The following is a 22,637-nucleotide window of genomic DNA, read 5'->3' on the forward strand; positions in this document are numbered from 1 at the left end:
CTGGCATGATGCGCCGGTAATTGGCTGTTCAGTTTCTCTCCAGGTGTGCCCTTTAGTTAAAACAATACGTCCTGCATTCCCTGAATTCAGTACCATTGTTAGATTAAGCATCTAGATTTTGGTTCCAAAACCCTGTCATCATATCTGTAATGTATTTCAGGGTTTTTTTATGTCCTTTTCTATGTCTAGAGAAGCAGAGTGGTATAATAGCAATCTTCTCAAATTTGAGTCATAAATGAGTCTCTTTAAAGGAAGACGTTCTCTTTACTGTCGATGGGAGGATGCCTTTCAAATTATTTTACTATGTTACTTGATGTATAAACATAAAGCCAGGTATAAACCCTTGTGTATCTCTCTCTTCTGCAATTGTAGAGCCAAAATAAATTTAAAATTTAAATAAAAACACAACTACAAAGCCAAGAAAATTTAAATGTGACAACATTAATTTAATGTAGTACTGTTTGGCCAAAACTAAAATCACCATTCCAAACGTGAGTCCAGCACTAATTCTTGAGTTGCAGTTTTTTTGAGTTTTCTGTGCATATGTTGCCATGTTCAGAATGTGAGGTGTTTTCTTCCCCACCACTGTTTTCTGTTTGAGCCATGATATAATCTGGCCCTCCCTTGGCATGAATGCCTTATGAAATTCCACTCTGTTCTTTTCTGATTCGCCTGGGACAATTAAGGGAGGATGTGACTTTGGTAAGAACACTAGCATAAACATAAGCAAAATTCAGATGTCTGAAGTGCTCTTTTAAGATGGTCTTCCAGAAGATCCAGAACATATCTACTTAAAGATTATCATTGAAATGACATACTAAAATTTAGGAATTGTCTGGAGAGTTCATGAACCTTGAGAACACATCTATGGGCCTCCTCTCAGAGGTCTATAAAACTCAGTTTAAGAAACACTAGCATGGTGGGAAGAGTCTGGACTTTGGATTCCAAAAGGCCAAGGCAGAATTCTAACATGAAGTTGGGAAATTGCTTAATCACTCTGAGACCCAGTTTTCTTATCAGTAAAATAGGAATAACAATGCCTCTCTCATTCGCACGATTAAATGAGATAATATATGGAAAGTGTCTGGCATATAATAGGTGCTCAATAATTGTTAGTTCCTTCCCTGTCCTCCCACACAAGGTTCTATCACCTGCTGACTTTTTTAAATTGAAATTACAAAAGTCACAAAAATTAAAGAATTTAATTCCTAAAATTATAAAAATTATAACAGTAACAAGAGTGTACATTTTTAAAATATAAAATATAAAATAAAAAAGTGAAAGTCACCCTTCTCCATTCCCTTAATCCCTCTTCCCTCCCCAGAGGTCATATCCCTTCTGGGCTCTCTGTATCCTTCCAGAACTTCCTCGATACTTACAAATATGAACCCGTGCACATCCACACAGATTTTTTGTTTTGTAAAGATTGGCACCTGAGCTAACAACTGTTGCCAAGTTTCTTTTTTTTTTTCTGTTTTTTCTCCCCAAATCCCCCCAGTACGTGGTTGTATATTTTAGTTGTGGGTCCTTCTAGTTGTGGCATGTGGGATGCCGCCTCAACATGGCCTGACGAACGGTGCCATGTCTGCACCCAGGATCCAAACCAGCGAAACCCTGGGCTGTGGAAGCAGAGAGTACGAACTTAACCACTCGGCCAGGGGGCCGGCCCCCACACAGATTTTTAAAAGTATAAATAGGACTATCATCTACATATTGTTTTACTTATTTTTTTCACTTAATCACAGATAGCAGTATATCTGTTCAACACACATAGTCATTTCTTAAAAGTTTGCATCATTCATCTTACAGACAACATACAAATTTCCCAGAGCAATTGGAAATGTTAAAATTTCATTATCTTTCAGGGTCCTATCAAGAGACAGAAACCAGATGATAATTTGAATAGGGAAAGTTTAATATAACAAATTATTAACTAAAACAAGAGACAGGCTAAAAGAAGTAAAGAGATCGCTAACGAATATAGGAATAGTAGATATTCCTAGGACTGAAACGGAGTTTTCAAGGAAAAGATCCTGTACCCTCGCCTGCCCAGTGGAGATCCAGACCTTGTTGGAGAGGACATAGCCAGGGCTCGCCAAATCCATTTTTTGTCTGTCTTCCAGTTTGTGGGGGGAAGTTCCTCACAGGGAGCTGTCTCCCTAGAGGCCTCTGCTACTGAAATGCCTGGGGAGGGGAGGATGCTCCGAGCCGCCCCGCACTCCCAGGGCCAGGACTGGGGCAGCCGCAGCTCTGCAGGAGTTGGGCCTAGAGGAGCCTGCTGCCCGGAGCACACTGGAGCCAGGAAGGAAAGCCCCTTCTTCCTGCAATGTCTTTCCTGGGTCCTCTACCAACAAAGTTTAACATCATGCCAGCTGGCAGAGGAAAAATATTTCAAGGGCCCATCTTAATTTCCTAGGACTGGCAATTAAGGGTGAATTTGAAGCTGAGAGGCAGTAAATAGACAATGGGCACATCCCATGAACACTTAATAGGCACCTGAATACCTACTATGGGGCAGGCACTATGCTGCTCATTGGCCCCTAGATAATGTTTTTTTGTTTGTTTGTTTCCTTTTATTGAGTCTACTACTTGTCACCCCCGTTCTAAGCACCTAAATCTATCAACTTATGCAATCTTCATAACCACCCTATGAGGTAGGTGTTATTACCATCCTCATATTACAGAGAAATAAACTGAGACACAGAGAATTAAGTAACTCACCCAACTTCAGCTAGTCAGTGCCAGGAACTGAACCTGGTTGTCTGTGTCCATATGCTTAACTACTGTGCAGTAATGCCTCTCAGCACATCTCTATGGCATAAAATCATCCAGTCCCTTTCGAGACTCCCCCCGACCAGTCCAGCTTCCATGCTGGGAGAAGTACTGGTGACCAAATGTGTTCATATAAAGGTAAAGAAAAACCCTCACTCACTCTCCATTACTCCAACATTATCCCAGGGTTCCAAATAGTGTCTGGGAGGACTTTATTTGGGCATAGCAGTTTCAGGCATCATGGCTTGGTAAGCCCTTCCTGCCTGCTCAGTGACACCAGAGGATACCTTTAAAGGCATCCACAATGTGATGTGGCTCCATGAAGGCAGGAAGTCCACTAGAATGGGGAAGTGTGTCCCTAACCAACCACATTCAGAATGTTATGTTTATTTACAAATTGCCTCGCTTAAATTGCATTCATAGACTGGAGATACGACAGCAGCCAAGTGAATCTTTCTTACTGTTTTTTATCTTTATCCTGGGAATCCTTTCTCCAACAATGGCATGTACCTTTCTCTATATCCATTTTGCTGTGTCCTATGAAGTGTTCTTTATACCAGTACTTTTTCAAACTACATTTCTAATAAGCCCCCAAGTAATGCCATTGCTGCAGCTCTGGGAACTGCACTTTGAGTAGCAAGACCCTGTACAAAACATCTAAGTAAGACAGGAGGCTGGTTCACCTCTCTACAGTAACAGGATCCTTTCCTTAAAACCCAGAATCTCATTTTTACATCACGAATTTGATGTGTAGTGTTTTAGGTCATGAGTACAGAAATCTTTAAAGCCTTCTAGTGACCACAATTGGGTCACAGACAGAACCAAGTCAGGGAGACATTCGTGGCAAATCACCCATCCGACTCTCTGACACTTAATACTGGAAACAATGACAACCACCCCAAACCAACAGGATCAATTGCAATAACACTCTAATTAATGACAAATAGTAATGCTTTTAATGAGATACTAACACCATCTTTAAAATATGAAATATAGGGGCCAGCCAGGTGGCACAGCAGTTAAGTGTGCACATTCTGCTTCGGAGGCCCAGGGTTCGCCAGTTTGGATCCCAGGTCAAGACATGGCACTGCTTGGCAAGCCATGCTGTGGTAGGTGTTCCACATATAAAGTGGAGGAAGATGGGCACGAATGTTAGCTCAGGGCCAGTCTTCCTCAGTAAAAAGAGGAGGATTGGCAGATGTTGGCTCAGGGCTAACCTTCCTAAAAAAAAAAATTAAATACACTGAACAAATGATTTATCATATTGAGTTGACCCCTAATTACCTGAGGGTGGAAGAATGGTATGTTTCTGAAAAGTACTGTGTAGTTTTAGGACATTTGGGACATAAGACCTTGACCAAAAACTGCTAATCTTATTTCCTAAAAAAGGAAAAATATTTTAATGGCATTAAAAGCCTTAAAACAAAATAAAATGAAACATCACTTAAGACTACAACAGAGCTTAGCTCAGCTCAAGAGACATTTCCTCAGCACTAATGCCAAGCGCTGTGCTATGTGGTGTGGGTACAAAGATATCCTGAGGGAGCTCACAATCAAAATGCGTAGTCACATAAATCCTTAATTTTACATATGGTGAAGACAGGAAAGCACAGGGTGCTGTGGGACTGCAGATTGATGTGGGGAAAGGGCAAGGCTGGGAGAAGGAGGCAGCTGGGAGGCTCAGCAGGCCAGGAGCCAACTAATGAGGTCTTGAACTTGAGCAGTGGAGGGGAGGAATGCAGAGGAGACAAATCTGAGAAATGTTAATGGAGTAAAATTGACAGGACCTTGGGATTGGCTGTGAAGAGTGCAGACGGATGGAATGACACAGGGGTTTCTGGCTTGGGCAAATGGGCAAATGGTAAATGATGGTTAACTGAGATGAGAAAAGGAAAAGGAATAGATTTACATTGGCAGATGTCTTCAGTTGGGGATTTATTGAGGTAGGAAACCTGTGGGATATCCAAACGGATGTTCAACAGCAGTTGGATATATGTCAGGACATTAGGGTAGAGATTAGACAAAGATGTGTATTTTTGTGTGTGTGAGGAAGAGGTTGGCCCTGAGCTAACATCTGTGCCCATCTTCCTCTATTTTATGTGGAATGCTGCCACAGTGTGGCTTGGCAAGCGGTGCATAGGTCTGAGCCCTGGATGCGGGCCCACAAACCTGGGGCCACGGAAGTGGAGTGCGTGAACTTAACCACTACACCACCGGGCTAGGCCCTAGACAAAGATATTTTGAAGTTACTGACATATATCATGATTTAAAGCATGAGAGATGTAAATGGCAAGAAAAGAGTGGAAGGTCAAGGATGGAACTTTGAGGAATGCTAACTATTGAGGAGAGGGCAAAGGAGTTCAAGAGGCAGAGAAAGTAATTTCTCAGTACTAGGAGAACGGGGAGAGATGAGTGTCTTGTAAACCAAGGATATGGAAAACTTCCAGGAAGGAATGAGTAACAATGTCACAGGCAGCAGGGAGGTTTCGTAAGATAACGTTAGAAAAACATCTATTGTAGGCACTCTGAGGGCAGGTACAATGAGTTACTAATTTTTGTATACTTAGTTCCTGGAACAATGAATGACACAGGTAGGTACTCAATAAATGCTTAAGGAATTTTACTGATATGGCAATCACTTTCTTTTTTTTCCTATCAAATTCCTTTTTTTTTATTGCAGTAACATTGGTTTATAACATTATATAAATTTCAGGTGTATATCGTTATATATTTTGATTTCTGTGTAGTTTACATCATGTTCACCACCCAAAGACTAATTACAATCCTTCACCACATACATGTGCCTGATCACTCCTTTCACCCTACCCCCTCGCCCCTTCCCCTCTGGTAACCGTCAATCCAATCTCTGTCTCTGTGAGATTGTTTGTTGTTGTTTTTATCTTCTACTTACGAGTGAGATCATATGGTATCTGACTTTCTCTTTCCGACTTATTTCACTCAGCATAATACCCTCAAGGTCCATCCATGTTGTCACAAATGGCCGGATTTCATCGTTTCTTATGGCTGAGTAGTATTCCATTGTGTATAAATACCACATCTTCTTTATCCGTTCCTCCCTTGATGGGCACCTAGGCTGCTTCCAAGTCTTGGCTATTGTGAATAATACTGTGATGAACATAGGGGTGCATGTATCTTTATGCATTCATGTTTTCATGTTCTTTGGATATATACAGTGGAATAGCTGGATCATATAGATCTATGCTCAATTTTTTTAAGGAATCACCATACTGTTTTCCAATCACTTTCCTTAGTAAAATAATACACTTAAACGTTTCAAACTGGAGAACATTTGTGTTGATATTTTCTCAAGGATGTTTTTTCTTGATCTAACCCAGTCTAAATTTTCAGTAAAAAAAAAAATAAAGGAAATGTAGAAAACTTATCAATCCAACAGAAGGGGGAAAAAAGCAAAGAAAAGGGATGATAAGAAAACAAAATGTGGATAAATAAATTTAACCAAAAGTTCGTTGTTGCACTATTAAATCAGAAAACACAGAATTTAAGCAAAAAGCTGTAATAGGACTGGAGAAATCTTACGGAAGGATAAAAAGAATCAATTCACTAAGAAGGTACACCCAGGGCTGGAGAATAAGGTGAGGCAAGTGAGGTGATTGAGGTGAGTCGTTAAAGGGCAGGGTCGGATTTTCTTTTCATTTAAAATTGTAGTATTTTAGTCTTCATCTATTTTTGGCATTTTTACTTTAAAAAATATTGCATTAAAATGTGATTTATCTTGATTACTGGGGTTTTTGGAGCCTCTTTAAATTTTCCACCCAAGGTCAGTGCCTCACTCTAACCCGGGCTGTGGACCAGGAGGTTATTTGTACGCATCCGAAAATATAAACCCAAGGGATTACTGCAGGAGAGAACAGATTCGCAAGAAAAAAATCTGCTATAAACCCCAACAATAGTGTAAGATTTTTAACATATCCACATCGGAAACTGATATATCAATCAAAAAACTAACAGGAGTAGGAAAGACGGGCACAACACAACTAAGTTTTGCTCCAGGAAAAGCAGCCCGCGGGAGGCCAGGTCTGGGCGCCTCCGAGCTGGCGCGGGCAGCCGAGGAGGCGCGTCCCCAGGACGCTGGGGAACAAAGGCTGGGGTGCGATGGGCCTGGGGACGGAGCAGGCACCGCGGAGCAGGCGCCCGCAGCTCCCCCACGTCGCGGCGCAAGACGCTTGAGCTTGCAGGCGCCTGTGGGCGAAGGAGTAGTGCCGCCGCCCCGCGCTGGCCACGCGCCGCCATCCTCCTCTCCCGTGGTCCTGATGACACCAGGGCCGCTTCTCGGCGCCACACGCACCATCCACCGCTGAGGGAGAAGCCGCCCAACGGCGCCGCTGGCGCCAACCAGGTTGCGCACGAGTAGATACCAGAAGAGCAGCGGGATGTGGCCCCGGTACATATGACAAGCACAACGGCTTCTTGTGGCTGCCATTCGGCACTCCTCCTCCTCCTTGGTCTTGGGCTTTGCTTCGCTCCAGGTCCCACACTTGGCGTCCCGCTCCCAGGCTCGCCAGCAGCACGGCCGCCCTGACGGCAGATACGCGTAGCGCGAAAGCCGTAAAGCGTCTCGATGTCGTGCTTTGGTCTTTTTCCCGTGTTTGAGAAGGTTTTCCTTTCCTAGGTTGTTGAGTTAACGGCTAGTTGTTTTTTCGTGTGTGTGTTTTAAATAAGTGCACTTAGGCTAGATTTAACTATATCCCACTTGTTATAGTAAGTTGTACTTCCACCGTTTATCAGAATATTTTGTGATTTCCTCTTTAACCCAGGAGTTAAATGAATTTTTTAGTTTCAAAACAAACGATATTTGTAAATTTATAAATATGTTTTATATATTATTTAGATCCAAACTTTTAAATGATTATTTTTGCGTAGAAACTCCCTATTCAAACACTATATAAGAACGAAAAAGGAGTCCTAACTACAGATAGGGTAAGATAATACTATGCAGCTGTGTGATGTAGGGGAGGAAGAAACAATCTTTCCCTCTACTCTTCTAGGTTCTGGACTGGGGCTCCTGTAACAAAAATAGATTAACAGGAGAAAAGCATACAAATTTATTTATTGATTTTTATTAAATTTTTTTAAATTGAAGTGTAGTTGGCATACAATATTGTATTAATTTCAGGTGTTCAACATAATGATTTGGCATTTATTTACATTACAAAATGGTTACCTTGATAAGGCTAGTAATCATCTGTCATCATACAAAGGGATTACAATACTGTTGACTATATTCTGTATGCTGTACATTACATCCTCATGACTTATTTTATAACTGCAAATTTGTTCTCTTAATCCCCTTCACCTATTTCACTCTTCTCCCCTACCCCTTCCCCTCTGGCAGCTACCAATTTGTCCTCTGTATCTATGAGTCTGTTTCTGTTTTGTTCATTTGGTTTTTTTTTTTGTTTTTTAGATTCCACATATAAGTAAAATCATATGGTGGTCTTCTTTCTCTGGCTAGCTTATTTCACTCAGCATAATATCCTCTAGATCCATCCATGTTGTTGCAAATGGCAGGCTTTCATTCTTTTTTATGGCTGAGTAATATTCCACATTATACATATCTATCTATCACATCTTCTTTACCCATTCGTATACTGATGGACACTTAAGTTGCTTCCCTATCTTGTCTATTGTAAATAATGATGCAGTGAACATATGGGTGCATATATCTTTTCAAATTAGTGTTTTATTTTCTTCAGATAAATACCCAGAAGTGGTATTGCTGAATTGTATAGTAGTTCTGTTTTTAATTTTTTGAGGAACCTCCATACTGTTTTCCATAGTGGTTGCACCAATTACATTCCCGCCAATAATGCACAGAGGTCCCCTTTTCTCCACATCCTTGCCAACACTTGTTATTTCTTATCTTTTTGATAATAGCCATTTTGACAAATGTGAGGTAATAATCTCATTGTGGTTTTGATCTGCATTTCCCTGATGATTAGTGATGTTGAGCACCTTTTCGTGTACCTGTTGGCCATCTGTTTGTCTTCTTTGAAAAAACGTCTATTCAGGTCCTCTGCCCATTTTTTGATTGGATTGTTTTTTTGATATTGAGTTGTATGAATTGTTTATATATTTTGGATATTAACCCCTTATTGGATATATAATTTGCAAATATATTCCTCCATTCAGTAGGTTGCCTTTTCATTTTGTTGAAGGAAACCATCAACAAAAGCTTCTTAGTTTGATGTAGTCCCATTTGTTTATTTGCTTTTGTTGCCCTTGCCATATCCCAAAAATATTGCTAAGACTAATGTCAAAGAGCTGGCTGCCTGTGTTTTCTTCTAGGAGTTTTATGGTTTCAGGGCTTAACTTAAGTCTTTAATTCATTTTGAGTTTATTTTTGTATATGGTGTAAGAAAGTAGTCAAGTTTCATTCTTTTGCATGTATCTGTCCACTTTTCCCAACCTCATTTATTTGAAGAGACTGTATTTTCCGCAATGTATATTCTTGTCTCTTTGTTGAGGAGTAATTGACCATACATGCCTGGGTTTATTTGTGGCTCTCCATTGTGTTCCATTGACCTATGCGTCCATTTTTGTGGCATACAAATTTATTTAATGTAAGTAAGTTTTACTTGACATGGGAGCATAAGGAAATGAAGACTCAAAGAAGCAGTTTGAGCCAATGCTCAAATATTGTTATTATATTAATATTGTATCAAGTTGAACAAAGAGTGCTAAACTATGAAAACATGACAAGACAGAGGGGCTTGGGCTAGGGCAGTTAATCATGGGAAAGTACCAGAAAGATAAGGGTTAGTTTAACAAGGTTTGTTTGTACAGATTTCTCTTGGCCCAAGCTTCCAGTGGAGTAGAGGTGGGATGTTGCCCTTTGATGATAAAAAATGTCTTTCTTCCTCCAGGTGCAAGGAGGGGACCTTTTACTTGAGAGTTTTATTTCCTGCTTCTAGGAAGGTCAGAGTGCCCTTTTTGCATCTGCTGTTTTTTTAAGTGGCTTTAACTTAAAATAATATGCCAGAGTGGCGTATTTTGGGGTGGTATATTCTGAATTCTTCAGTGACAAAAATGAGAAATTGTAGATGAAATGGACAATTACTTAGAAAACTAAGATATCAATATTGACTCAAGAAGATATGGAAAATCTAAATAAGTGAATAACTATTAAAGAATTAAATCAGAGTTGAACATCTTTCCCTCAAACAGACACCAGGCCTGGATGGTTTTGGCAAATATTGGAAGAACAGAGAATCCTTATCTTATACAAACTCTTTCAAATAACAGAAAAACAGAGAAAACTACCCAATGCAATTTGAGATGAATATAACCTTAATACCCCAAATATTCAACTATGATATCAGGGAATAAAAGTATGGACTAATCTTGTTTATGAACATAGATGCAAAAACCTAAATAAATAGCAAATTAAACACAGGATCATGTAAAATTAATACTTTATGACTAAGTATGGTTTATCCCAGGAGAGCAAGGAAGAAAATAGATTAATCCATAATATTAAGTTAAGATTTAGGTATTGAGGTTAAATGGGCTAGGCTCTGTTCTATGCATTTAGCAAAGTAACACATTTTAAAGGAGAAAAGCCTTTAATTCCTATACAGGAATTGAAAACAAATAGATAAAAACATCTCTTTACCTAGAAAACCAAAGAGTATTTACCCCAAACTATTACAACTAAAAAAGTTCGGCAAAGTTGCTGGATACAAGATCAACATAAAACAATCAATAGCACTCTTATACATCAAAAATAACTAATTAGAAAAAGGAATTTTTAAAAAAACCGTTCACAATAGCACAAAATCTATCAGTTACCCAGGAATAGATCTAAGATAAGATATACAACGTTTTACAACTTTCTTCACAAAGGTCTGGAAGGCCATAAAAGAAAATCTGAATAGCTAGAGAGATAATTAAGTCCATATTTATGGATAAGAAAACAATATTTTTTAGACGTCAGGTCTCCCAAAACTTAGTCACCAATTTATTACAACTCCAACCAAAATTTCAAAGATTTTTGCAAAACTTAACATGAGGATCCTAAAATTTATAAGAGGGATAAAAAAGCCCAAGAACAGCCCAGACAATTCTGAAGAAGAAGAAGTTGGGTGGGGGACTTATTGCATCAGATAGCAAGATATATTGAAAAGTCATCTTAGTTGAGACAGTATGGAATTGGTGCAAAGACAGATAAATAGAGCAATGAAATGGAAGTGAAAGCCCAGAAACAGACCTGTGTGTATACGGAAACGTGAAGATTTAAGGGGACTGTGTGGTTCTCTTGGGAAAAGGAAGCCATCCTGCCAACAAAAGATCCCTCTGTACGCGTATAGAAGAGAGAATACAGTATATGATTGAGTAAGCCTTAACAGATTTACAAGCTGTGAGGTAAAACGAAGGTGACTGAAATTAGAACAGAATCTCACACATTTTATACAGCAAAGCAGAAGGAAGGATAATAACTTCTCTTATCTCCTCAAAAGACAAAAGAGTCGTACCTTGTGACAGTCCCTGTCCATCTTGTGAGAGACCCTGAGCTAATTCTGGAGGTACATTATACGTATCTAGAGGTCGTTTGCCCAGTGACCTTAGATATCTAGCTATAATATAACAACTGGAGGCTGGCTTTAATCCTTAGAGAGATTTACCTCTTCTCCAAAGGTTAGAGCAAGGATTCAAATTCACGATGTCTCTAAGGAAACTCTCTTAAGAAAGGAGGAAGGGGAAAAATGTCTCTTTCCCTTTTGTAAATGGAGAAAATAACTTTCATTTACACTTAAAGTTCTGAGACATTATGCAAAAAAAAATCTTTTCCTGACTCACGGCATACATAAAATAAATTCCAGATGTAAAAAGCAGAGTTTTTTATTTTTCATTAGAAAATATTTACTGAACACCAATTATGTCCTGGGTACCAAAGATATGAAAATGGATAAAGCACAGTCCCTTTGATCAAGGAACTTAGATTCTTGTAAAGGAAGTAGACATATAAACAAAAAATGATGATAAAATGTAAATACTCTAAAAGGAAGTGCAGGGTGCCCGAGGGAAGACAGGTGGGGCCAGTGCTGTGATGTTGAGATTTGATCGTGGGATCTGACACCAGGTCCCAAGTCCTCAACTGCCTGTGCTAAGCTACATTTTGGGGGGAAATTGGCCAAGAAGCTGCTCTAGTTAAGGAAGTACTCACACTAGCTGGAACCTTGGCCTCAAACCCCAACATGGATCCGGAGGCTTTGTGAGCTGGCCTGCGCCGCCTGGAATTGACAGCCTCAGTTGCCAAAAAGCAAAACTTTTACAACAAAATGTTATTTTCATGACTTCTGGCTAGGGAAAGATTCGCTAAATAAGACAAATAGCAAACTATAAAGAAAAATTTTAAACAAAGTGAAAAGATAAGCTACCAAGTGAGAGAAAATATTTTCTAATAACTAATGAAACATTGGTGTCCAAAATATTTTTTGAATTCCTGTAAATAAATAAGAAACATTGGTGTCCAAAATATTTTTTGAATTCCTGTAAATAAATAAGACAAAAACCGAACAAAAAAAACCTGGCAAAAATAGGATTTGGCACTTTAAAAAGGAAATTTAATGATCAATAATTCACTAATAGAGAAATGGCAAGTTAAGCCAACTGAGATATTTCAACCCCATCAGATTGGCAAAAAAATTTTGTGTGTGTGTGAGGAAGATTGGCTCTGAGCTAATATCTGTGCCAGTCTTCCTCTGTTTTATGTGGGATGCCACCACAGCGGGGCTTGGTGAGTGGTACTAGGTCTGCAACCAAGATCCCAAACTGTGAACCACGGCTGCCCAGGCAGAGCACGTAAACTTAACCACTACGCCACCAGGCTGGCCCCTGGGAAAATTTTAAAGTGGCATTTTGAAGTGTTGTTGAGGATATGCAGAAATGGAACTCTCATCTGCTGCAAGTGGGAGTGTAAATTGGCGCGATCACTTTGTAGAGCAATGTTTCTGTATCAAATACTGTTGAAGGAGCGTGTATCCTCTGTGTCTCGTTTCAATTTTAGTATGTGTGCTGCCTAAGCGACCGTATCCTACAACCTAGCAATTCCATGTACAGGTCCATCTTCCTAGAGCGGTGGTTCTCCAAGTGCGTTCCAGGATTTGCAGTATCAGCACCCTTTGGGTAGTCGTTAGATATGCACATTTTCAATCCTCATCCCGGACTACTGAATCAGGAACCTGAGGTGGGGGAGGGAGTGACAACAAGCTGTGGTTTCGAAAGCCCTCCAAATGATTCTGATGCTCGTTCAACTTTGAGAACCACTGCCCTAGAGAAATTCTTTCAGAAACCCCAAAGAGACATATAGAGGAATAACAAAGCATAGCCCAGTGGTTTAAAAAGGTGCCAGACATGGGGCCAGCCCGGTGGTGTAGTAGTTAGGTTCCCGTGCTCTGCCTTGGCAGCCTGGGTTCACAGGCCAGGATCCTGATCATGGACCTAGCACTGCTTGTCAAGCCCTGCTGTGGTGGCATCCCACATAAAATAGAGGAAGATTAGCACAGATGTTAGCTCAATGACAGTCTTCCTCAAGCAAAAAGAGAAAGATTGGCAACAGATATTAGCTCAGGGCCAGTATTCCTCACCAAAAAAAAAAAAGTGCCAGACTGTCTCCATTCCAATTTCAGCCCCACCATTTCTTGGCCGTTTGATCTGGGGAAAGTTATATAGCTTTTCTCTGTATTAGGTATCCATCTATAAAATGGGAATGAATGTAGTACCTTCTGCATATAGTTCCTGTGATGAACTAATTCACATATGGCAGTCACACTAGCGCCTGGCACAGAGTGAGGACTCAAGAAATGTGACCTCTTATTGTCATGAGGAGCCTCTTATGATTCATTGCAGCCTTGCTTGTAACACTAAAGTATTGCAAACAGATTTCTTAAAAATAAGACTGAAAGCAAGCATGGAAAAGGATTAAAATTAGTAAAATTTGGATGGTGGGTATATAGGTGTTTTTATCCTTCTTGGTACTTTTCTATGTGTTGAAATATTTTACGAGCAAAGAATAGTAGTAATGTCATCAATTATCTATTCACATTTAGATTTCCACAGAAGAGTGTTAAAATAAATCATCTTGTCTTCATTAAAAATGTTTCCATAGAAAGAGGTTACTGAACTTGTGTTATTGATATAAAATATAAGGCAATCTGGTGCCAACATCCTTTTCACTTCTTCCCCTTACAAATTACATTCATAAATTCTATAATTCCAACCAAATTTGCATAAGTTCTGTCTTTTCCCACTTTTGTGCCATTCTACCTGTTGTCTCCTTAACATTTACTGCCCTATTCAAATTCTGTCCACCTTTCAAGTCCCCAGCTTACGTTAGAAATGTTTTCCCTCTATTTCACACTTCTTATACAGAAGCAAATCATCCTTTATAATGGAGCAAAGATGGACATAATCCCCAAAATGATTCAAATATTGACTTCAATTCACTGAGTACACACATCAAATGCTACCCATGGAAACTGTATGGCCTGGGTTTCACTGGCTGGTGAATAGAAATTATGATGTTCTGGGTCCCCACCTTCTTGCCTAGCAGTCATTACAGGTTTTTTTCAGGATTTCCGAATCCAAAGATTTTTGATAATTCTCAGATTGCAGGTCCTCGAGAAGGGTCCGTTCCTTCTAACAGTCTGCCGGGAGGTGGGCTGATAGGGTAGGGAGGCTCATCTCTCGCATGAGCAGAGCCCCTCCCTGCAGTTTTATGTGCCTCTGTGGGCATTTGACCCACTCCCCACCCACTAGTGGCCACCTGCTTCCTTCAGAGGACTGACCTTAGCCCAGCAGAGAAATGCATTAACTGCTCTCGTAAATCACCTTTCAAAGGAGCTTCCCAGGTGGAGCTCTTGGGCTGACACACTCTGTAGTGTCCTTCCCAAAGTAAAGAGGAATGTCTGGAGGGGTTAGGGAAGGGGCTGGGGGTGGAGCGGGTAAAACCTCACAACAAACCTCAGATCCTTGCTCCTTCATACCTCCGCCCTGCTGTTTTATCAAGCCCACTCTACAAGACTTCTTTCTTATTTGCAATAATTTTCACTATTTTCCTCCAGGGAAACCCTTACTCCATCAGATAGGTCTGTTTGTGTGAACTCCAGTTTGGGAATAAAAGCAGGTTCTTTCCCATGAGATTCCTGGCCTTATGCACCAGAGAGGTCTTTGAGGGGAGGCTTCGCTTCTTTAATCTCTTATCAGCTTGCTTCCCCAACCAAGCAATTGTATTATCTCAATAGAAAATATGTAAATGCAGAAGAAACGTCACCAAATCTTTTTTTGACCTTATTGACACCGATAAATCTCTCCTATATGGAAATTCAGGATCATTGTTGAAATCAGAAGAAATTGCTCACTCGTCTTTAAAAATGGAAATATTCTGACAAGAGGCTTCTCGAGAAAACCTCTAGGGGGCAATGTTTTCTAAAAGAATCTTACCATTGCCTTAGTCCAACCATTCTGACAGCATTCTTCATTGCCCAAGTGGGTAGGCGCTCTTCAAAGGATCTCATCTTTCCTGGCCTTCTGTATTTCCAGCTGCCTCAGGAGGGCGCCGGTCACATCTAGCAACATGTAATAAATGCTCTAATTACATGCCTCTTGCCTTTTGATCGTTAATCTGACTTAGGTCAAGTGATCTCCAGGTGAGCCATCCTACCTTTATATTTGAGAAATGTAATCCAGTTTTCTAAGTACATATAGGTCCTGGGTGCCTTTCTGGCTTAAAATTATTCCTTGAATTGATGTCATCACTCAGACAACTCAAAATCCTAAACATACAGGTTTGCCTATGATTCCCATAGTGCATTTGAAAGTCTGTTTTGTGTTTTATAGTTGCTTGGGTCTCAACTAATAGCAGTGGTCTGTGTAGGAGCTCTTTGAAGCTAGTAACTCTTCATCTTTCTACCCCCAGAGTCTAGCAGAGTGATTCACTCTATAAGAATTCATGGATATAGATAGTGGTTCAGGGCCAGCCCCGAGGCCGAGTGTTTAGGTTTACACGCTCTGCTGCGGAGGCCCAGGGTTTTGCCGGTTCAAATGCTGGGCACAGACATGGCACTGCTCATCAGGCCTTGCTGAGGCGGCGTCCCACATGCCTCAACTAGAAGGACCCACAACTAAAATATACAACTATGTACCAGGGGGCTTTGGGGAGAAAACAGAAAAAAAAAAAAAGATAGTGATTCACTCTATAAGAATTCATATAGTGATTCTTATAGCGTAAGATGGGTAAATGAATGCATAGATACACGAATATACCCAAAACCTTATTTTGGGATGTTAAACAGTTTGACTTAGAGAATAGGCAGCACAGTGTAGCTAAAGAAAGAAACAATTGATTTTAGGAAATCAATGTATTAATAAATATAAGGACAACCGGTGTCCCATTCTCCTATAGCACTTTTTAAAAAAATTGAAATATTGGGCTGGCCTGGTGGCGTAGTGATTAAGCTCGTGTGCTCTGCTTTGGTGGCCAGGGGTTCACAGGTTCGAGTTCCATGTGCAGACCTAGGGCTGCTTGTCAAGCCGCACTGTGGCGGCATCCCACATGAAATAGAGGAAGGTTGACACAGATCTTAGCAACAATCTTCCTCAAGCAAAAAATGTAGAACTGTTAACACTCTGTATCACTTGTGTGGGTATATTTCAACTACATCTATTAATTTAAATGCATGGTTTAGAAGTTATTGAAGACATACATTTTTGTAAATGAATTTATGTAAAAATGAATTCATGTAAATATATAATTAATATATATTTGGGGATTTTATGTATATTCTAATTTCCCGAGAATTAAAAAGTATGCATATTGGGCTGATGCTGGGTTGTTACTGATCTAGATCTCAAGCTGAGAGTCTCTTCCAAATGGAGCAGCACTGGGTTATTCAGGACAGGCAGGACAAGAGAGGCAGGTCAAAGTCTTTCTTTCTGGAGGGAGACGGCTCCAATTAATTTTATGCAGATCCTCCTTGAGGCTCTGGGACTAGGGTCAAGGCATTTTCCCCAGGGCCTGAGCATGACTTGAAGTCAACGCAGAGATTTCTGTGCCATTGTTAACAAGAATCTTGCCAGAGTAGACTTGCCCCACTCTAAGACATCAGATTCTGTGAGTTTGACTCAGATTCTGTGAGATATACAACTCAAACAAGCAATCTGTTCTTGTCTACCCCAGCACTCTTGACGTATAGCTCCTTCTACTTAGATCGCTCCACTCCCTTTCTCAGTCAGGTGAATTCTGCTCCTCCTTTAAAATTCAGTCCAAACTTCATGTCCTCTGTCTTCCTACCCTGTCTCCCCTAGGCAGAGTTAATTTCTGTAATCTTCTGTGTTTCTCCAGGGCTTGGTTCAGCTCTGCATAGCAATAGAGGTTTTAAAAAACTGCAAGTTTTACATGCTAGTTGAAAATCTCCCTGCTTTTTGGAAGTAGTCATTGCTTATAAATTTGGGCATATACTTCCATATCTTTCCCTCTGTGTATGTATGTACACTCTTTTTATGAAAATGGGATCATATATAATTCTTGCACTGAAACTTACATTTCTCACTTAACAATAAATTATGGACATTCATCTATCTCTGTGTAAATATATCTACCTCGTCCTTTATTGCATTTGGATGTACCATTGTTTATTTAACTATTGATAGACATTGAGATGGCCTCTAGTGTTTTGCTATAGTGAACAGCTGTGCACCTGTCTTTATGACTTGGGAGACCTTTAGAAGAACAGAATTCCAGAAGTACAGTTATAGTGAGTCAATGGGATTGTATCCTAAGCACTTAGTTCCAAATCTGTCTCCTCTACCACAGCCTCTTGGGGACAGGGTCATATTGTTTTATTTATGTTTGTATCCCCCAGTGATTAGCATTGTGCCTGGAACATTTTAATTGCTCAATAAATGTTTGTTGAATAATTGAATAAGTGAAAGAATGAATGGCAATGGAAGGTTTTGAGACCCAGTGGGTGAGTCACATGGACACGCTTAATTTGGTATTCAGCTCCTCCTTCTCTACTGCATGGCTGTGAGTAGGCCCCATGTTTCCATGGGGGCAAAGCGTGGGTACAGAGATCTCTCCCTGTTACAAGGGCAGCTACCTCTATTGCTTAGAGCTGACCGCGTAGAGGGCTTCAACCATTTCTTTTAATCCCTAATTCAGTGGCTAACTTCTTTCTGCTATGATGAGATTGCCACCTGCAGCCACCATTGGCTGTAATTTCTAATTTTTTTATTTTATTTACTACTCACTTGGTGGATTGGGAAGCATAGGAGAATACTGTGTGCATGTGACATTAGGAATTTGCAGATACACGTTTTCCTAGGGGAGTGGATTTCCTTTCATATTTGTGTTTCCTTCTTTTCCTTACATCTGAGTAACACAAGCTCCTTGTACCCTCACCTCCTGCCCCGGTCTCTCCCCACTTTCATCCGTCTTATCACTGCGAGACGGATTTTCCTAAAACCCTTCTCCTTTCTCAAATCTTTAGTGGTCCCTATTTCATAAAAGCTAAACCTCCTTAGAGTAACATTCAAGACCTTAGTGGTGTAACCTCAGTCTATCCTTTAATCACGTCTCCCATCACTCACCTTCCTAGACACTCAATACAGAGAAAGTGGTCTATTTTCCTCCATACCCTAAATGTGCCTTGGGCTTTCCTGTCTCAGAAGTCTTAACCTTGCACTTCCTTTAGTCTGAACAAGTCTTCTCCATTTTTCTTCATCCATCCAAATCCTTTAAGACTCAGTCAAGTCCTTCCCTGGTGGGAAAATTTCAAAGCTGCTCCAGGGGCCCATGTGGTCGTTCTCTTCTAATTGTGTGGGACATTCTGTCAACCTCTTCTTTCCTCTTCAGTCAAGTCAGTCTGCAACCCCACTAATATCCTTGACAGGAGCTGTTTTGGTTTTTGTGAGGAAGACTGGCCCTGAGCTAACATCTGTGCCAGTCTTTCTCTATTTTGTATGTGGGATGCTGCCACAGCATAGCTTGATGAGTGGTGTGTAGGTCCATGCCCAGGATTTCATACCGCGAACCCCCAGCCCTCAAAGTGAAGCACGCGAATTTAACCACAGCTCCACTGGGCCTGCCCCCTGGAGCTGTTTTTTTCATTTCTTCACTTGTTTTGTGTCCTTGCCTGTACTTAGTTTTATCTCCTGCAAATACTGTGTAAGTTCTGGAAGGTAGAGATGTGTCCTGCCCCAGATCTGCATGCACAAAGCCCTCAGTTAGTGTTTATCCTTTGCTAGAGTGGATTAACATTCTGCTCCTCTGGAGTCTTTAAGATGAGAGCCAGGCCATTTTTTTACAAACTGTAATTTTTAAGGTTTTTTTCTTTTCTTCTTTTAGCCATACTTCCCATTGCTTCCAGCTGCTGCACCGAGGTTTCCCATCATATTTCCAGAAGGCTTTTGGAAAAAGTGAATTCATGTCGCATTCAGAGAGCTGATGGGGATTGTGACTTGGCTGCTGTCATGTGAGTGTTCTTCAGCAGGGGGATCTAAATCTGCACAGTGGTCATTTCTTGGCCAATGAACAGTAGGCCGAGAAGGCTTTACCTAATACGCAACATACAAATAATCATCTAAACAAGAGTGGGAGAGTAAATATTCTGCCTTCTGTCCGGGCTCCCTGGAGTGAACGCACAATCTTTCTGCACTAGGATGTCCAGAGCCCACATTACCCTCTGCCCCCCACCTCTGTAATGCTATGATAAGGGCTAAATGCCTTCAGTCACCCGACAGCGTGCACGACTTTCCTAAGCAAAACAAGGGACACTCTGGGTGAAAAAATACAACAAAAATAAAAACGGAAGGCCACAGTTCTATTTCATGGCTTTAACTGTAACTTTTTCCAGGCAAGTATATAAGTTGCTGTCATTTTCACTCTCTGAATTCATCAGGAGTGTATGTGTATGTAAGGTTCAGATAGAAGTGTAGAGATGAGATGTCTGTGCCTGTCACAAGTGCTACTTGCAATCAAGCACAAATGCCTTTCTTTGCCTTTGGGTCTGGGCTGTTGGCTCATGGTGAAGCCTCTCCCCACTCCTACCCCCATCCCTGGCTCAGTTATTGAAAACTTTAGACTTATATGTACTTAAGGTCTCCATGGAGACTTTACAATTTGAAATGCATTGATATTTAGCAAATCTAGATTCTGACAACAATGCTGTGAGAAAGACATAAATTATCTCCACGTCATCCAGGAGAAAGCTGTGACTGAGGAGATTATGTAGCTCACCTGGTGACATACAGCTAGTGAATGGCAGAAACGGGATGTGAGCTGCCCAGGTCTCTTTGTTCAGAACACTGTATACCTCCAAGCTCTCTCAAAAGCACTGGTGGGGGCCGGCCCTGTGGCTGAGTGGTTAAGTTCAGGTGCTCCACTTCAACAACCCAGGGTTTCACTGGTTCGGATTCTGGGCGCGGACGTGGCACCACTCATCAGGCCATGCTGAGGCGGCAACCCACATAGCAGAACCAGAAGGACCTACAACTAGTATATACAGCTATGTACTAGAGGCCTTAAGGAAGAAGAAGAAGGAAAAAAAAGCGATGGCGGGACTAGCCATAAAATGCTCTCCCCAAACTCCATTACATTTGGCACCTTCAAAGCATATCAGGCATCTCCCTGGCATGCTCATTTAATACCACTTATGGCTCCAGGTGATGCTGATGAGCCATTTGGTACCCCTTCTTTGGGCTACAAATAAGCCCATTGCTTATACCTGTGTTTCTGAGAACTGGGGAACCTCTTTATTTATTCAATGAATTCAACCAATATTTGTTGCTTAGCATTTATGTACCAAGCACCGTTCCATGTGGCGGAGATGCAGCAGTGATAAAATAGACTCTGCCCTCTTACAGTCTCTAGAAGACTCTATCCAGCCCATCCTGCAGACCATTTTTTCCCCTCTTCAGAGGAATCCATCCATTACCCAACTTTGAGAAACACTGCTCCAAGAAACGGTTCTTAAAAGTTCAGAGGATGAGTTTGTAAGATGTCCATTGATAGACTTCCCTTAGGTCAAGGAGCTGTGAACTCCCTGAAATTTATGGGTATGAATGTCTGAACATTTTTCTGGGGTGAAGGTCCATAGGTTTTATAAGATCCTCAAAAGGGGCTTCAATCTAATAAAGTTTAAAAATCACACTTGGAGTTAGATATGCAGAGGAAGACAATTCCTGGCCCAAACGTTTCATAAGGATGAGCGTCTATGTGGGAGAAGGGAGAGGATTGAGAACTCTCTTAGCAGCTCCTCAGTTCATGCCACCACACTCCATCCATCGGCTCAGGTGGTTTAGTCACTGGGAACCAGTGTATCCGATAGCAATCCACAAAATACTTACTAATGAGGTACGTTCTGAGGGGTGCTTCCAGTTCCCAGCTTCTTTGAAAAACTCCCTTAGTAAGTGCCTGGCTGAGATTCTATCAGTCTTCTGTTTAATCTTAATATATAGTGCTGGTAATAGTTGGAGAGTAAAAATTCATAGGCACTTCATGGACAAACAGTGCTCTGGAAAATTGGAAACATCTGGATATTTGTGTGACATCTACCTAGCTGAATTAAATCTGCCTGAGGCTGCCCTGGCTATTCCAGAAACTCCAAATTCTTAACTTTTGGTTCCTTCCACCTCCTTGACATTTGTCACTTCAGACTAATGAAGCCTTCAAAACTTGAAAGGGCTCCCATTGGACTCCCAGGCAGGCATGGGGAAAGAACCAGAGGAAGTTTCTGTGTGTGTGTAAGAGTAAGAGATAGATGCTGGGGATTATTGCTATTGGTAACAGGATTTTCAGAGAAGTTTCTTTGGGACAAGCAGGTGTGAGATAGAGATCTTAAAGGTATAAGAACAGAAATTATGTAAGTCCTCATTTTGATAAGGAAAAGTATGATCAAAAACATGAGTCTTCACTTTAAAAAGGACTTAATTTTAATTGAAGGGAAACTATGAAGCCAATCCCTTGGATCTAAGAATATTTTATTCAAATACAAGTTTGTAAGTTGAGCTCTCTGTGCTGATAAGACAGCTGAAAAATATAGAGTAGTTATGACCTGGTCTCAAGATTAAATTTGACTGTGTAGCATTTTTAATCATAAATTACAGATCTTCTCTGTTGTGTTTCCTGAAATTCAACATAAAAATATAAAAGTTCTCTTGTTTTCAATTTATTTTTCTACAGAACACATCTTTACTTATCCAAAATATAGCCCCTTAACTTTGAATGTGTATAAAGACTTTAATGTTTGAGTCAAGTGTGTTAGATAGAGGAAATATTGCAAGCATTGGAAATATAATTCCCAAAGGGCATGTGTTATTATAAATCGCAATTAACTAATATCAATTAAGTTACAGTGAACTCACTAGATTTCTTTCCTCTTTCTTTTCTGCCTAGAAATGGGTCCTTTGTTTCACACCCTGTGAATGATCATTGTAATTTTTGATGTCTAAGACTGCAGTTTGCTTGCTTAAATCTCTACAGTGACTTAGTTAAAGAGCTTCTGGCTGTTTCTAACCATAAATACAATGAAAAGTTGTTTATCTTGGGCAGAGAGCTGAGCTTTCTTGAACCATACAGATATTATCTGTTAGGAAGAAAATTGGGGGTTATTAAATAAGGATGTCTGGGAGGCTTGAGTATTTTTTCAGGAGTGGTTGTTAAGGGCTGTTGTGCTTAGAGGAATGGGTAAACAAAGAGAGTGTAGGGAACAATGACAGTGACGATCTCTGGCAGGGCCACCCCTTTGGGTCCATTGGACTGTCTCTAGCTCCCCTCTTGCGGGTAAAAGAAGCAGGGAATTTGCCTTATGGTTTCTTAGAGTCAA

General features: G+C 40.6%; 1 protein-coding gene across 2 annotated transcripts in view; it reads left to right on the forward strand.

The window, feature by feature from the left end:
* Positions 1-22,637, forward strand: part of CCL28 (C-C motif chemokine ligand 28) — a 37,145-nt gene that overhangs the window by 2,698 nt on the left and 11,810 nt on the right. For both annotated transcript variants that reach the window (XR_011530605.1, XM_070587628.1), the window contains exon 2: positions 19,160-19,286. Coding sequence is in view for 1 of the 2 variants with exons in the window: in XM_070587628.1 (XP_070443729.1) it covers positions 19,160-19,286 (127 nt within the window). In the remaining variant the exon portion in view is untranslated. The remainder of the gene's footprint in view (positions 1-19,159; positions 19,287-22,637) is intronic.

The sequence above is a fragment of the Equus przewalskii genome, chromosome 20 (assembly GCF_037783145.1).
Source record: "Equus przewalskii isolate Varuska chromosome 20, EquPr2, whole genome shotgun sequence".
Lineage (NCBI taxonomy): Eukaryota > Metazoa > Chordata > Mammalia > Perissodactyla > Equidae > Equus > Equus przewalskii.